The sequence below is a fragment of the Phalacrocorax carbo genome, chromosome 17, assembly GCF_963921805.1.
Source record: "Phalacrocorax carbo chromosome 17, bPhaCar2.1, whole genome shotgun sequence".
Lineage (NCBI taxonomy): Eukaryota > Metazoa > Chordata > Aves > Suliformes > Phalacrocoracidae > Phalacrocorax > Phalacrocorax carbo.
Genome location: NC_087529.1, coordinates 6,988,785 through 7,003,028, shown reverse-complemented (window position 1 = coordinate 7,003,028; position 14,244 = coordinate 6,988,785). Strand labels below are relative to the sequence as shown.

Here is a 14,244-nt window from a genome sequence, read left to right as displayed (position 1 = left end):
CTTCCTCCTTTGAGGCCGCGCAGGGAAGAAAAGCTCCTTGCACGGCACCACGCTCGCAGTAGCAAAGGGGGATAGAAAGGAACGGCACCCACCAGCCATAGCCGCCGAAGGAGACGCTGCGCTTTCTGTGGAACATGGTGGCGGCTCGGTGCTGCCGGGGCGCTCCGGCCATGGGGGGATGCGGTGATGGGGTCAGCAGCACCCACGTGCCAGCTGCGCGGGCGACTGTCACGGCGGGCGCTTCCTGCTGGCGTGCACGGCACCGTGCCGGGGCGGGGGGACCCCAGCGCCTCCTGGTCAGCTGCCCCAAGCACAGAAGCGCCTGCAAACGCGCACACATAAACACCAGAGAAAAAAGCCATTTCCTTTTTTTTTTTGTTGCCTCAGGCTTTTCACAACCTTACGCTGCAAATGTCGTATTTCTCCTAATGGCAGGAGCCACAGGCAGCACTGTGCGGGCAGCGTGGGCGTCGGGGCTGAGCATGGGCACAGTGCGACCCACAAGCATGGTGCTGTGGGGCAGTCCCCACCCTGCCTACCAGCCTGGCCAGCTGCCGGGGCCCAGTGCAGAGGGTCACTGGTGGCAACACGGAGGTCTGCCTCCTGGGGCAGCTCTTCCCCTGGCTGTCCCCAAAACGGCAGGGCTGTGTTCATTGCACCCGGCTGGCTCCCTGCTAGGGGATCCACTGGACTGCCTCCCTGTGAGGGCATTCTCCGACTGACCTTCCAGTGCACTGGACTACAGGGACATCCCACTAAAGGCATTAAACCTCAATAAGCAGAAATCCCATCACCTCATCTCTCATGGCACACAGATCCCCGGCTGCCCCAGAGCCGGGCAAAGCATCTCCCACCCACCCCCACGCAGCTGCAGCACGCAGGTTTTCTCTCCTCCAGTTCCCCGGCAGCTCCGTAATGCTGAAGTGTATGTCTGCAGCCTGACCACCACCAAAAACCCCACGGTCCTTTAACAACCAGGCTTCAGAAATCCCATTTCAATGGAAATGCTGACCTCTAGCTGAGTATGAGCTTCCATCAATCAAAGTCCCAGAAAAACAGGCTGCCGTCCCCTGCGCTAGCCTTCAGACACTACAGGGCACAGCAGAGCCTGTGGGGAGGCAAGCCTGGTGCTGGGGGCTGCACATGGTGCCCGGGGGTTGTGCATAACATCCAGGGGACTGGCTACCCCAGCCTCACACCTTCCACCTCCCCAAACCAGCCACCAGCACCTGTCTGTGCCCGCTCAGGCCTGGGCTGCAACAGGGGCTCACTGCCCACTGGTCAAAGTGAGGAGGAAGGGTGGGAACCCCAAGCACCCCTCAGCAGTCAGGGCAAGGGGCTGCGCTACTCCAGGACCTCAGTGGGACTCAGCACAGATGCTGTGGGCACAACACCAGAGCGGAGCCTTGCACCACAGCCAGGAGGGGACGAGGTGCTCAGCCACGCGTTGTCCACCATGCTCATGAGATACAAGAACCGAAAGCTCACTCCCCAAAGTCCCGGCAGTTCAAAGGCCCACAGAGAGCCTCCAACTGCCAAGGTCCTACCAGTTCAGCTACTTGAAGACTCACCTCTTACTCCAGTGATTTAAAATAATGCCCAGTGCACACAGAAAACACCCCCTTGACTTGGTGCCGCTGGGCAGTGCCTGGCTCACAGGGCTCCTAGGGAGCTTGAGGCGGCTCTTAGCCCAGCACTCAGCACTTGCCGGAGTCAGACTCTCATCCAAGCACACAAATCCTTTAAATTGAGAGACATTTGGATTCTATCTGATGTGTGAAAGCAAGGGGGGGATAGGGAGTTGGAGAGAGAAATCAGTCAACTTGAGGGAAAAAGCTTGGGTTGAAATCCAGCTATTTCAACTCCTACTTTTTCTGCCCACAGCCACTCTCCTTAAAGGGAATGAAATGATGGAAATCCTTTGCATTTTAGAGCTCTTAAGGACATTTTAAAAAACTCCCAAACATGATGTGAGCTTGAAAGCCATAATTCAGGTACCATGAAATATTTGGAGCAGATATTTGCTTGGAGCACATTTGTTTCTGCCCTGCTCTACGTTAAAGCTCTGCATTGACAGCAGTGTGACATTATCCTCTCACTTCATCTTCCCCCAGGTCACGTCTTCCTTACACTCATAGCAGTTGATTTCTGCCCAGCTCTACTGAGCCGCTCACAATTTACATGCCTGAAAATAAAAGCAAGGAGCTTCCCTGCACAGCTGAGCTCTGAGTGCATCTGAACAACACCCAGCTGCTGCAGCTCCAGCGCAGCCCTGCACACGGACACGGGGCGGCAGGTAGCAACAGCAGCCATGAGAAGCATCAGTCTATAGCTGGCATCACACCAGAAAACTTGGAGAGTCCCAGGAAAACAGCCAGCTCTTCATTTAAACATTTACTCTTGCAGTGCTCTAAGCACCAGTTACTGCATCTCGTTCTGCCACTTCAGTCCTTACGTGAACTCGCTGTTGTCAGAGGCAACATGAAGCAGGGAGGGCGACGGGGAGATGCGCAGCAAGGCAGGGCCAGACTCCCCTTTTAACGGGAGGTCATTACAGTCAGTAGGTCAAAATTACTCTGGCAGGTCTTCCTCACACCTCATTGGCATGACAGTTCTGCTAAATCACGAGTGATTGACATACCTCTCCCAGGATTTCAAAGTCCAGGAGGGCAGGAGCTCAAAATGGCCCCAGGAAAGCTGTCTCCATGTCCCACTGCCCAGGAGAGGTGTGAGGCAGCCCCCACATGAAGACCACCTTGCCCCGCACCAGCAGTGCCAGCACCTGGGGATGCCCGTGGCTGGCAGGGATGGAAGCAGAGCTCTCCCTGCTACCCATCCCCACACATCTGGCAGCCCCCCAGGGCCACGTCAGCCACCACAGATACAGGTGACAAACAGCATTTGAACCAGGAAAAGGTTCAAAATATACCAAGGACCCAACTCCCCAGAAGCCACCAGCCTTCCTCCTCTCCAGGGTATCCCATCAGGGCCTGCCTAGGGCCACGCCACCTGCACGGGAGTGCATCCAGAAATAGTTTGTCTGCAATGACATTTTCTCGCTTCACCTCTTCCCCCTGAGGTATTTCACACAGTTGGGCTCAAAAATGAAAGAAAAAACCCTCCTCCTTTCAGAGCAGACACAGCCAAATCATAACTGATCAGCCAAAATTAAGAAATAAAGGCCTGGGGGAGGATGCCTCCTTGGTACCATCTGCACCAGACAAAAATAACACTTCCCAGGGACCTCTGCCAGACCCAGGAGCCCATCACCCTGACCTACCCCGGCTGCGCTCCCGACACCAGCGAGCAGCCCCTGCCCCACAGGTACCACCAGGGAAAGGGGTGCCGCGCAGCTGGGGCAAGGAGCCACATTGTTAACAGCTAATTAATAAAACCAAGCTCCCCTGGAGCACCAGGCACTCGCAGCTCCCTGGAGCAGCTCACAGGGGAGAGGTGCCCACGTTTCGGCCAGCTCCATCGCGCCCCCCAACCAGGCACAGCAAAAAGAGCGAGAAAGAGGAGGAAGCGCGAGGCTGTGCCGATAGCAGTGTGCTGACAACGGCACGGCTTTAGAGCTTAGTGAGCACAAACTGCTGGGCTGCAATTCTGTTTATGAAAGGAAACACCCGCTAATTCTGCACGGCCCCGGCTCAGCTTTCCCATCACCTAACAGGGGACCACAGGGCTCAAACCACCCCCGACATTACATCTGCAGCTGCCAGCAAGACCACAAAAACGAGGGCGTTCAAAGGTCTGTGCACCACAGCGCCAGTGAATGCATGAACTGGTGGTGCAGAAGAAAGAAGGGTCTGAAGGTACCTTCCTCCCAGGAGGCTGAAGGTGCTAGCCCAGCCTCCCGCAGACACGCCAGCTGCAGGATGGGTTAGCCAGGCCACCAGCCCCCAGGGATACAGGCACAGCCGCACAATTCTGTGCCCAGCTCCCTGCAGCACGGGACCCTTGGCGATGGAGCCAGTGCAGGCGGTACCTGCTGCTCCAGTCCCCGGGGGCTGCTCTGGGCTCCTGCAGCCGCCCAGCAGTTTAGGCAGACATAGAAATGTGAACCACCCGTGAGGGGCTCAGCGCGGGCACCAGCACAGGGCCGACACTCTGCCTGCACGAGCCCTCGGCAAGGGTGGGCACTGCCCCTGCTGAGGGATGAGCAGCAGACGTGGGCAGAGGAGGGTGCTGGCACATGTACCCAGCCATCTCCTCGGCAGTCAGAGCCCACACCGCAGAGCAGAATTAAGCCTAGGATGGCAGCATAATTCTTTCCTTTGTTACTGGGGCTAAGGGAGACTGATTGCACCATTAGTGCTTTAATATTGCATGCGGCACACTGAGGGTATTCATCTTTCTATTATGATTCTAAGGAAGGTTGTGGGCACCCAGAAATATTAGATTTTGTCCTGGCAGGAAGAACACGCTGTGCATATCATCAGCCTCAACGTACAAAGCAAAGGAAAACAGTGTCCGAATTAATTCTGACTCAGTGCATGGAATATTTTTAACAGTATTTTCTCCCCTTTATGGTGCTGCTGAAGTGAAATGAAGTGAGAAACTGAATGTGTTAAACAGCAGCTTCCCACAAAACCCAGCTTGCTCTCAAAGGTGGCTATTTACTGCTCAACAGCCAACAGGTCTGCAGCACTAACCAGCTGCCACGGGGGCTTCCTCAGCCCCAGCTGCTGCACTGGGGAGGGGGAATGCTGTTTGTCACCCAAGACATACGTGAGCTTCAGCTGAAGAACAGTAAAGCTGAGTAGACCTTTCAGAGACCATAACATACCTCCGTCAGCCACAGAGCTGCTCATTGCAGGGGACTCCGTCACTGCCTCCTTCCAATCTGCCACTTTGCTCTTTAGGGACGGACGGCAGCCTGGGAGCTGAGCTGCACAGCCTGCTTATCTACAACCCGCTTGTTAAACTCATTAGGGAGGGCTCAGTACATCTGAGGTTTAACTGGGAGGATCAGCCTGCAGAATAGAGCAAGAATTGCAAACACATCCACACAGAAATGAAAAGCTAATTCCCAGCAAAATGTTCCACTGGCCAGAAAAAGAGAGAAAGTTCAGCATATTAGCGGACTCCTTAAGAAAGGCAGTCCCTCTCCAGGTGCCCCTAACCCAAGGAACAGAAAACAGGGAGAAAAATTGCACTGAACATGCCTGGGGAGAAGGGCAGACCATGCCTCCACCCTGGGCACTGAGGTTTTATCTGGCCGATGGTTTTATCTGGCTTGCTGGTCCGTGCACCAGCAGCACAGGAGAAGCAATGCACTACATCCCAGTGCAAGTGCACATCCACTTTGTCCCCTGGAAGGAGCCATCAACTACAGCCACCCTGGTTCCACCCTGCAGCCAGCTCTTGTTCCTGCAAGCACCAGGGTTTCCATGGGAGCCCCAGGAGCCACGGGTGCCAGGCTGTGGTCCCTGCTCTGGGGATGCTGAGGGGAGGCTGTGTTAGACACCACAGAGCCCAGCCTGTGGAAAGCCCGAGTGCTGTGCTCACCCCATCCCGCACACTCTGCTCAGCTTTGGCTGGGAACTGCTGGAGAGCCCGGTGGGGGCAAGGGGCAGCAGGGAGCTGGGGAGGGGTGGGCCAGCTCCTGCCCCGGCCAGGGTCTGCAGATCCCACCTGGGGACATCAGGAACATGGCAACGGCAAGGATGAACCCTGGAGTCAGGGCTCCAAGAAGCCCATTTTCCACCCACAACATTTATGTGTCACGGACAGATTCAGTGCCGAATAAGGCCCAAGAGTCTCCTCCTTCCAGAGACCAAGGTTATGCCCAGCCCACACTGCAGACCACGCTCCAGCTCCTCTTTCATGTTCTCGAGGCCATTTGCCACCGCTAACAGCTCACAGACTCATTGCTACCTCCAAAATCATCTGATTCCTCCTGGTCAGTTCTATGAAAATGGCTAAAAAACAGATCTCTGAGGAAGCCACTGCTTGAACTGCGACACATCAGACATGGTGACAGAGATACACGCACACCCAAGCTCAGACCCTGCAGCCGGGCGCTACGCCATGAGCATTCCCAGTGGCTGGGGAGAGCCCTGCTGCACCTTGGGGACCACAGCATGCAGGAGGGGACCCCAGGAAAGCAACAGGCCCTGGCTGAGCCCCCCACACCGAGTGCTGGCCAGGTGCCCGTGCTCCCCACAGCCGAAGACCCTGGCTCAGCTGTAGCTTTCAGGTTTCTAATGAGCTCTTGCGCTGCTGGCCTGAGCTGTACAGGGGACGTCGGGGAGACGGAAAGGTCGGATGACTCAGCCGCACGGGGCCACATCCAGCCCGGAGTGTCTCTGGCTCCTCTCCGCCCCCGCGAGCAGTGCTCTCACACTCCCCAGACAGCTCTTTGCACTCCACGAGTGGGTGGAGCTGGTGCGAGCCGAAGGCACTGGCAACAGCACAGCCAGCACCACAGCCTTTCACCCTGCCGAGACCCCAGGCAGGCGAGGACAGCCCCAGGCTGCACTGGATCTGCTCCAGGGTCACCAAGAGAAGTGGAGGAACCCGCTGGCTGCTGGCTGCAGCAACTGACTGAGCCCCGCACAAGGGGGGGGCTCCTGTCTTCATACGCTTTGGAGCTGGGGAACCCAAGGCCCCAGCAGGATAAACCCAGCAGCCATTGCAGAGGAGAGGGGTGGTTCCTCCCCATGCATCTCTGGAGGCATCCCCACTCCACAAGTACTGAGACACACGAACACCTTTGGGCAGCAGGAACGGGGTAGCAGCACTCCTCACAGTAAAGTGATTTCTAAACCACGCAGTGGCTGCAGCCAGGCACCAGGGAGGTCTGATCCATCGCCTAAGCAAGGCAGCTCAACGACCAGCAGAAACAGCCGAACTCTGATCAGCCAAGTTGGGGACCACAGAAAGGGCCATCCACAAGCCCCCATCACATATATCCCAGTGAACACTGGCAGTGGGTGGGAGCAGGGCCCTGGGACAAGGCAGCAAGGGCTGTGCTCAGTCTGGCAGAGACACAAATGCTTCAGTGGGACCACTGTGGAGGAAGACAAGGCCAAACTCTGCAAAGCCTGGCTTGGTTCAGGACAAAAACATCAGCAGAGATGAATGTGTTTAACTGTTCCTGGGGCTGAAGTCTATCGATGCTAATTCGTCTTTTCTTTGCTGTATCGATCTCTTTGCTTCCAGGCAGTGCAAGGGGGAGGCGAGGAAAGCCCAGTCCAGGCTGTACGTTCAGGAGCGAACCCCGCTCGCTGCCATGCAGAGCAAGCGACTCCCCATCCCTCCGAAGCTCGCTCTGCACACAGCATTGGAGGAGTCGGATACAACCCTCCAGGTCCCAGCTGGCCCCTTCAGGCCTCCCAGGGGTAGCTGGGTTTGCCGAGCACCCTGTGGCACTGAGAACATTGCCAGCATTCACATCTGGGACATGCACATGCTCTCTAGGTATCCAGCCTGACACACTGGTTTTGCCCAGCATCACAAAACCCAGCTCTTTACTGCAGAGGGACACATCTTGTCTGATCACAGCACTATGTGCAGAAAGTCATCACACAGACCTCCAGGCTCATTAAATTCTTCTCAGCTCACTATGACTTTAACACACAGAGTTGCTTGTTTTCTCATTTTAGAGCTCTGTCATGCTAGCGAGGGGATGGAGTTGCCTAGAGGGACTCTTTAGGAAGAGCCTGTTCAAGCACACAGATCTTCTCTGTGTCTGTTTTCCCCAGCAATGCCCCTTCCCATGCAAGTTCAGCCTGTGAGAGGATACTTCAACTGAGCAGCAGACACCCATGACCACACACACTGTGCCTCCCCCAAGGATCCAGCAGGGAAGTTTCCCTGCATCCCTTGCTCAGGATGCTCCAGAGACAGCCTTGCCCCAGGCAGGGCAGGCACCGCTGCCCTCAGCGTGTTTTCACCTGTGTGTCCAGTCACCCACAGACCCAGGGATGGAGCCTGCCACACACCCGCTCCAAGGGCCAGAGGCTCCCACAGATGGGGGACAGGCTGGTGCTGGCATGCAGCTGGACCAGAGGAACTGAAAAGCGTTTGGCCCAGATCACAGGACAAACTGGGGGGGGGGGAGATGCTACTGCAGCCTATGAAGAAATTGTGGCGAGACAGAAAAAGAACTGCTTAAACTAAAAACCAGGGCTGGCAAAGTGTGGGGGTGGGAGGAAAGCATGGGTATGAGAGAGACCTGAACATGCTTTGGCTGGAAATTAGGAGGTTTCTAATCTTTAATACAAACAGTCTCTGGAACAGTTTCCTAATAACAGAAATAAAGGGAAAAGAAACCCTAATTGACACTCAGCACATTTATTAAGACATTACACAAGAGGGTACCTGCAGTAGCACGGAGCTGGGCTCAGCGAACCAGCATGTGCCCCCGCACCCTCCTCTCATGGGGGCTTCTCCTCACAGCCCACACCCTGCCCTGCTCCCCAGCAGCATATGGTTAAGCAGCAACTGCCTGAAGCCAAGACTTGCTGGCACAGGATTAGATTTAGGCAACAATAAGGTCTCAGATTCAAGGCCAAACTTGAACATGGTTCCATCTGAACATTGCAAACAAGACACGCAGGATTTGGACTCAAGCTTTTCAAAACCCCATCTTGCCAGTATCACCTATGTTTTTCCACCATTTTGGGTGGATTTTGAAAAAGCTGGGCTAGATTCAAATCAGAATCAAGAAACAGCCCTTTCTGGTTTGGCATCCAACTTGGAGGCAGATGTTAACTCTAAGCAGGGATTCGTCTGCCCCCATGAAATTGGAAAGAGGTCTGGGGAGAATGAGCTGTTTTTAGCTCCTGGAAAAAATGTCTCTTCCTACTGTTGTTGCTGAAGTCCTGTTCCTGTTTCCACAGCAGCCACTAATGACAACCAGAGCATCTGACTTCAGGTACACGACAGGCAACAGCAGCAGAGGGACCCTGTGAGCAGCCCCCAGGACCCCACTACCATAAGGATCCACTGAGCCATGAAGAGGAAGGAAGGATGATAAAACAAATATCAGCAAAGAAAAAAGGGAGTTTTGCTGCTATGGTTATTGTGAGCTGCTCTTTGGGAGGAATCAGTAGCAGAGGGAGAAGGAAATGTCTGTTAAACCTGGTGTGTGCAGAAAGCAAGCCTGCTGGCTGGAATCACGCTTCTTGTTGAATCTGAATTTAGACTCCTTGGCATGTTTCCAACCCCCAATAAATCATGCCGTGTGAATAGATATTATGTCCCTTGTGCTACTAAAACAAGTGGTCTTAAATAAAACAGCAGAGCCTGGAGTATGCAGAAGATGAGGAAATAAGGCAGTACCTGGCAGGATCCATCTCGCGTCCCGTGTACACCAGGGATGCAGGCGACGTGCTCACGCAGCCCTTATCAGCACCACCGAGCTCGCACACCGGTTTACACCAGTGCTCTGCCCGCAGAAATGAGCGGGATAAAGAGAAATGCTCTGCCGTGGCTCTGCCTTGTGAGCAGACATTATGCTGCTTGTCTGGTAGAGATAAGCTCAAAGAGAGAGGGGAGGAGGGTTACCCCGCAAACAGGGTGCTGGGTGCATAGGGAGGCTCAGAACAGCCTCCTTCTGTGCAACGCAAAAAAAACCTGCGGCCCCTGAGCAAAGGAGGTGCCCTGCAAAGGCAGGACCGTAATCCCTCGCAGCCCTGCCGGAGAGCCGCTCAGAGCAAGCACGAACGCCACGAACCCCCCCCAGAGACATCGGAGCAGAGCACTGAAAAAACATTTGGAGGTTGTCTCCTCTGAATTGTCAATATTTAACGTAAGCCTTGGCAACCACCACACCGGTCGCACCGGGGCACAGCTCCCACGTTCCCTGTCCCCGAGCCCCCGACACACAAAGCCTGCATGCCTGAAGTAGTCACCGCGTATTTAAAAGCGGAGAAGCTGAGAATTGTAAAGCACTTCAACAATAGATCTTCCGGCTCTGCCTCACATTTGCAGCCCATACAGGGTAAAAACAAGGACAAATACAGACTTAAATCTTTTCTGTTAACAGCTTACCCCGGATATTTATGTTCGCGCTATTTCAATACCGCTATATATTGCGACTGCAGTTCGGCTGTGGCAAGGCTCAGAAGCATCTTACCTTGCTTTCCTCGCTGTTCTGTGTTGCAAAGCAGCGGCGGCGGCTGTGAGCCCCGGCGCGGGGAGGTGCGGAGCAGCGCTCTCCCAGCCCCGCAGCCGCAGCTACCGCATCCCCCGCTCCCGCGGAGCCTGCGCCGGGCGCTGCGCACCCGCGGGCCCCCGCGCCCCCCGGCTGGGCTCCGGCACAGCCCATCGGGGGCGGGCCAGAGCCGCCCCCCTGCAGCCCTGCCTGCTCTGCCCTGCAGACACCCTCCCCCCCCCGCGGCTTCACCCAGGCAGGGGGAGAGGAGGCAGCGCTGCTCAGGAGAGGTGTGTCAGCAAGCTGGAAACTGCGTCCCTTTCTTGGGGGGAAGGAAAGAATACAAGGCTCAAGGTGTAATGGGCTCCTGGGCAAGAGTTATTCACCGGGGGACTTTGGTAGCAATCGCTGGAGCAACAGAGCGGTGGCACAGGCTGCCCAGAGAGGCTGTGGAGTCTCCTTCCCTGGAAATATTCAGAACCTGCCTGGATGCAGTCCTGCACACCCTGCTGCAGGTGTACCTGCTCAAGCAGGGCGGTTGGATGAGATGATCTCCAGAGGTCCCTTCCAGCCCCCGCCATTCTGTGAATACCCGCTAGCAAAAGCTGAGGATCTTGCCCATTAAACCTGCCTGGGGCTTATACAATGAAAGGGCTGTTTTTTGAAAAGAAACAACCTAAAAATGGAGCGACCCCCTTTGGATTCAGCTTTGAAAGCATACTTCAGTGTTACATGTGAGCCCCTTCATCTGTTACTGCTGAATTAAAAACAGACACAGACCAGACGAAAGAAGAGCTTCCAGGGCCAAAATCTGGACCCGCTGAAAGGAAAGGCACCATTTCCATTCCCACTAACAGGCCCATCCTTTCTAGCTCATGGGGCATCTGCCCCAGCCCCACACTGCCATCACCCAGCAGAGCCCAAAGGATGAGCCTGCACCACAGAGCTCAGCCCGGTTGTCACAAGCTGCGTCGCTTTGGTCCCACTCCTTCCTGAAAAGATCCAGTGAAACCAATGTAATTCCCTTCTTTTGGCAGCCCTGAAATCTGTTTAACAGCACTAAACATCGACGCAGGGGACTCAGCTACTGAAGGCACTCAGGGCTGAGCTGGGCAACCTGCTGCACCCCACGCTGCTCCCCGGCCGGCTGCCTCCATGCTGCCTGGTCCCTGCCAGAGCACACCAACAGGCAGCACGCACGGCGTGGCCAGGCTAGCGCTCACACTGGGTGACCAACAGCCACATGCCTCTGAAACCGTCGCAGTCTCTTGCACCCAGGTTTGCTCTGTGTTGCAAACCGCACCACCACGGACACCGTGTTGCTCCCTGGCAGCGGGCAGCTGCACAGAGCTGCTGAAACCTTGCCGTGTCGAAGGAGAGGCCCATCCCAGCCAAAGCAGCTCTGCCAGCAGCAGCGTGACTGCTGCTTCCAAATACAACACTCTGTGTTGGGGGCACAAGGGCAAAACCAACCCAGCTGTGTGAAAAGCCATAGGAAACAGGAGCCATGCTCTCGTCCTTCTATGAAGTACTGCTCAAGTGGGACCCATGAGTACATTAATGTGGACAAATAATAAAAATAATAAAATACACCTGTTACATTAACCCCTCCAGCAGATCAGTCATCCTCTTGCTCAGCTGTGTCACTACCATTAGGGAAAGAAAAAGCAGCAAGTGCAAAATACAGACAGTGATCTGACTAATGTGACAGATAAATAATGTGACAGCCTGAAACGCCACAGAGCATCCCGGTGCCAGAATGCCACCAGAGGCACTAAAATGTCCCCTAGCTGAAGCCTCCACAGCAACACATTGCAACTGAGATGAGCATCAGTACTGGGAGGTGGGCACAGCTGCCCACTCACCGTGCCCCACTCCCCACCTGCCAGCAGTGACACGCCATGCCAGGAGGATGCAGGAGGCCTCGCTGCTCCCAGTAACAAACAAGGGGCTTAAAGACAGTAACACATCCCCACCGGGCCTCCTCCTCACCCCTGTCCTATGGAGCTGCTGCTGAAGCAAACGGCCCGCTGCAGGGGTGCAGCAGGCACTGCCTGAGAGGGCTGCTCTCCTGTCTGCTTGTACAGTCAGACTTAGACAAACCTGGGACTTGCTGAGCTGGGGTTTGCACTTGGGCTGCCCTGGGCAGCAGCCCCAGCTGCCATCTGGATACAGATTTTATGCCCTCGAGAAGGATGCAGGCACCATTCATAACTGGCTACTAATGTCCCACACATTAGTCCTACCAGACTTCTCCAGGTAACTTCCCGGCCTAGTGGGAAATCAAACGAATCCAGTGGAATTAACCCCAATGATACTCAACATTAATTATAAATGACATTTAAGTTTTACCCCTGATGCATGTATATCATACAGCGTGTGGGATTAACACAGCCTTTGATAGCAATTTGCAAAAAATAGTTAAAATCAATAACCAGCATGGTAATTTCATTTTTTGGAAAGCCTCTCCAGCTGCAGGTGGATGAATCGCTGTCTCGGGAAGCAGCCAGCTGTGGCACACACCATGGCTCCCCCTGAGGAAAGTGGGGCACCTCCCTCCCGCTTCTAGAAATCCCTTCTAGGTGTGGACGTCACCTTCGCTCCTTCTCCCCACGAGCACAGCAGGGCCTTCCCCACCCAGCCCCGGGGGATCTGCAGCACCATCCCACCCAGAGACCCCTCACCCTGCAGGCAGCCTCCAAGAGCACCCACAGCCCTTCCCTGGCCTGGGAAGGGGCTCAGCCCAGGCAGCCCCTGCTCCCCACAGAGAGCTGTGTGTTTCAGGCACCCTTTACCTCCCACTGTTATTCTGGTACATGTTGATTCCAGGGAGATAAATACTTCAGGACTTAAAGGGCTCTCAAAGCAAAACTGCTGCTGAAATAAAGAGGGAAAAGCTTTTAGCCATGCAGCCACCCAGGGACTCAGGTGTTTCAGTGCTCTTAACAGGCAGGAAAACAGACACTGCACTATATGTGTCTTGAGGCCCGCGAGGCTTTTATGTTAATGGCATTTTATAACTAAACACTGGGATCCGAACCGACAGCGATGCATATGCATCAGCAGGGAGAGCCATGGCACATGCCAGGATGTGGCTCCGAGACATGTTCTCAACGAGCTGTGAAGGGGAGAGTTTAAGCAGCAAATGAAATCAGGGTATCAGAACAAATATTTTCCAGAGATTGCTTACAGTTGGGAGATACGCAGCCCCTGGCTCCCAATTTATTTTTTAAGTAAATCTCAAGTGTGCTACATGCATAAAGCAGGTCCTCGAAAGATTGTGCGCTTGATGAAAAACATGGGGGGTTTAAAAATAAAAGTTTGGGGAGGCAGTCAGTAGTTTGTCCTTCCCACTGCTTTAAACCAGAGGGGTGCTTACGCTATGTTTGCAGCTCCTGGCTGCAACCCCTGCATCTGGAACCTTACTTTTAAGTGAAATACAAGACACTCAGATACTCACAGGGCTCCAGAGACAGGCTGAGGCTCAGGAGACACACATCAAAACCACGAGGACTCATGACAGAGGAAGCTGCCAGCAACACTGGCAGGGGATGTACTCCCCACAGCCCCTGGGTCCTGCACCCGCTGGCCCCCCCCTTACCTGCTGGGTGAGCCCAGGTCTGCCCGGCTGACGATGCGGTGCTGGTGGGGTGAGTACAGCCACTGGAAAGCCATCAGCGTCCTCTCCTCAATCCGAAACCGGCCTTCTCGCACATACCTAAAAATAACAGCAAGAGAGACTGAAATATTTATTAGCATGGGATTGTGGAGAGGGAGCTGCAGGACATGGAGAGCAGAGCAGCTGGCTCAGCAGCGCTCCTCAGAGCTGCAAGTCCAACACCACCACTAACATGTTCCTCAGTGGAAGCACTAAAACGACGTTACAGCCCCATCTGTCTGCATCCCTGCACCACCCCTGCCCGTCAGCAGATGATCCCATGGGCACGCAGCCGCAGCTGGGACAGGGCATCCCTCAGGGGAGGGGACGGTGGCCTCCCAGCCACCTTTGCTCGCCACCACCACTGCCACCACAGCAGCAGCCCCCACCACAGGCAGGAGCCACAGCTCCCCACTAGGCAGCTACAGCACAGAGCCTTGCAGAGGACATGGGACCCCCCAGGCCAGACCTACAGGCACCC

The 14,244-nt window shown here is 55.1% G+C and overlaps 1 protein-coding gene across 4 annotated transcripts in view; it reads right to left on the bottom strand.

Moving 5' to 3' along the window:
• The window catches only part of RAP1GAP2 (RAP1 GTPase activating protein 2), a 79,720-nt gene extending 65,902 nt beyond the window's left edge, over window positions 1–13,818 (bottom strand). For 2 of the 4 annotated variants that reach the window (XM_064467703.1, XM_064467704.1), the window contains exon 1: window positions 93–586. In XM_064467703.1, coding sequence (XP_064323773.1) covers window positions 93–340 — 248 coding nt within the window. In that variant the 5' untranslated portion in view covers window positions 341–586. Of the gene's footprint in view, window positions 1–92; window positions 587–10,087; window positions 10,176–13,706 lie in introns of those variants that run through there. The other 2 variants (XM_064467705.1, XM_064467709.1) reach the window with 2 other exon arrangements.
• Between the last annotated feature and the right edge of the window lie 426 nt (window positions 13,819–14,244).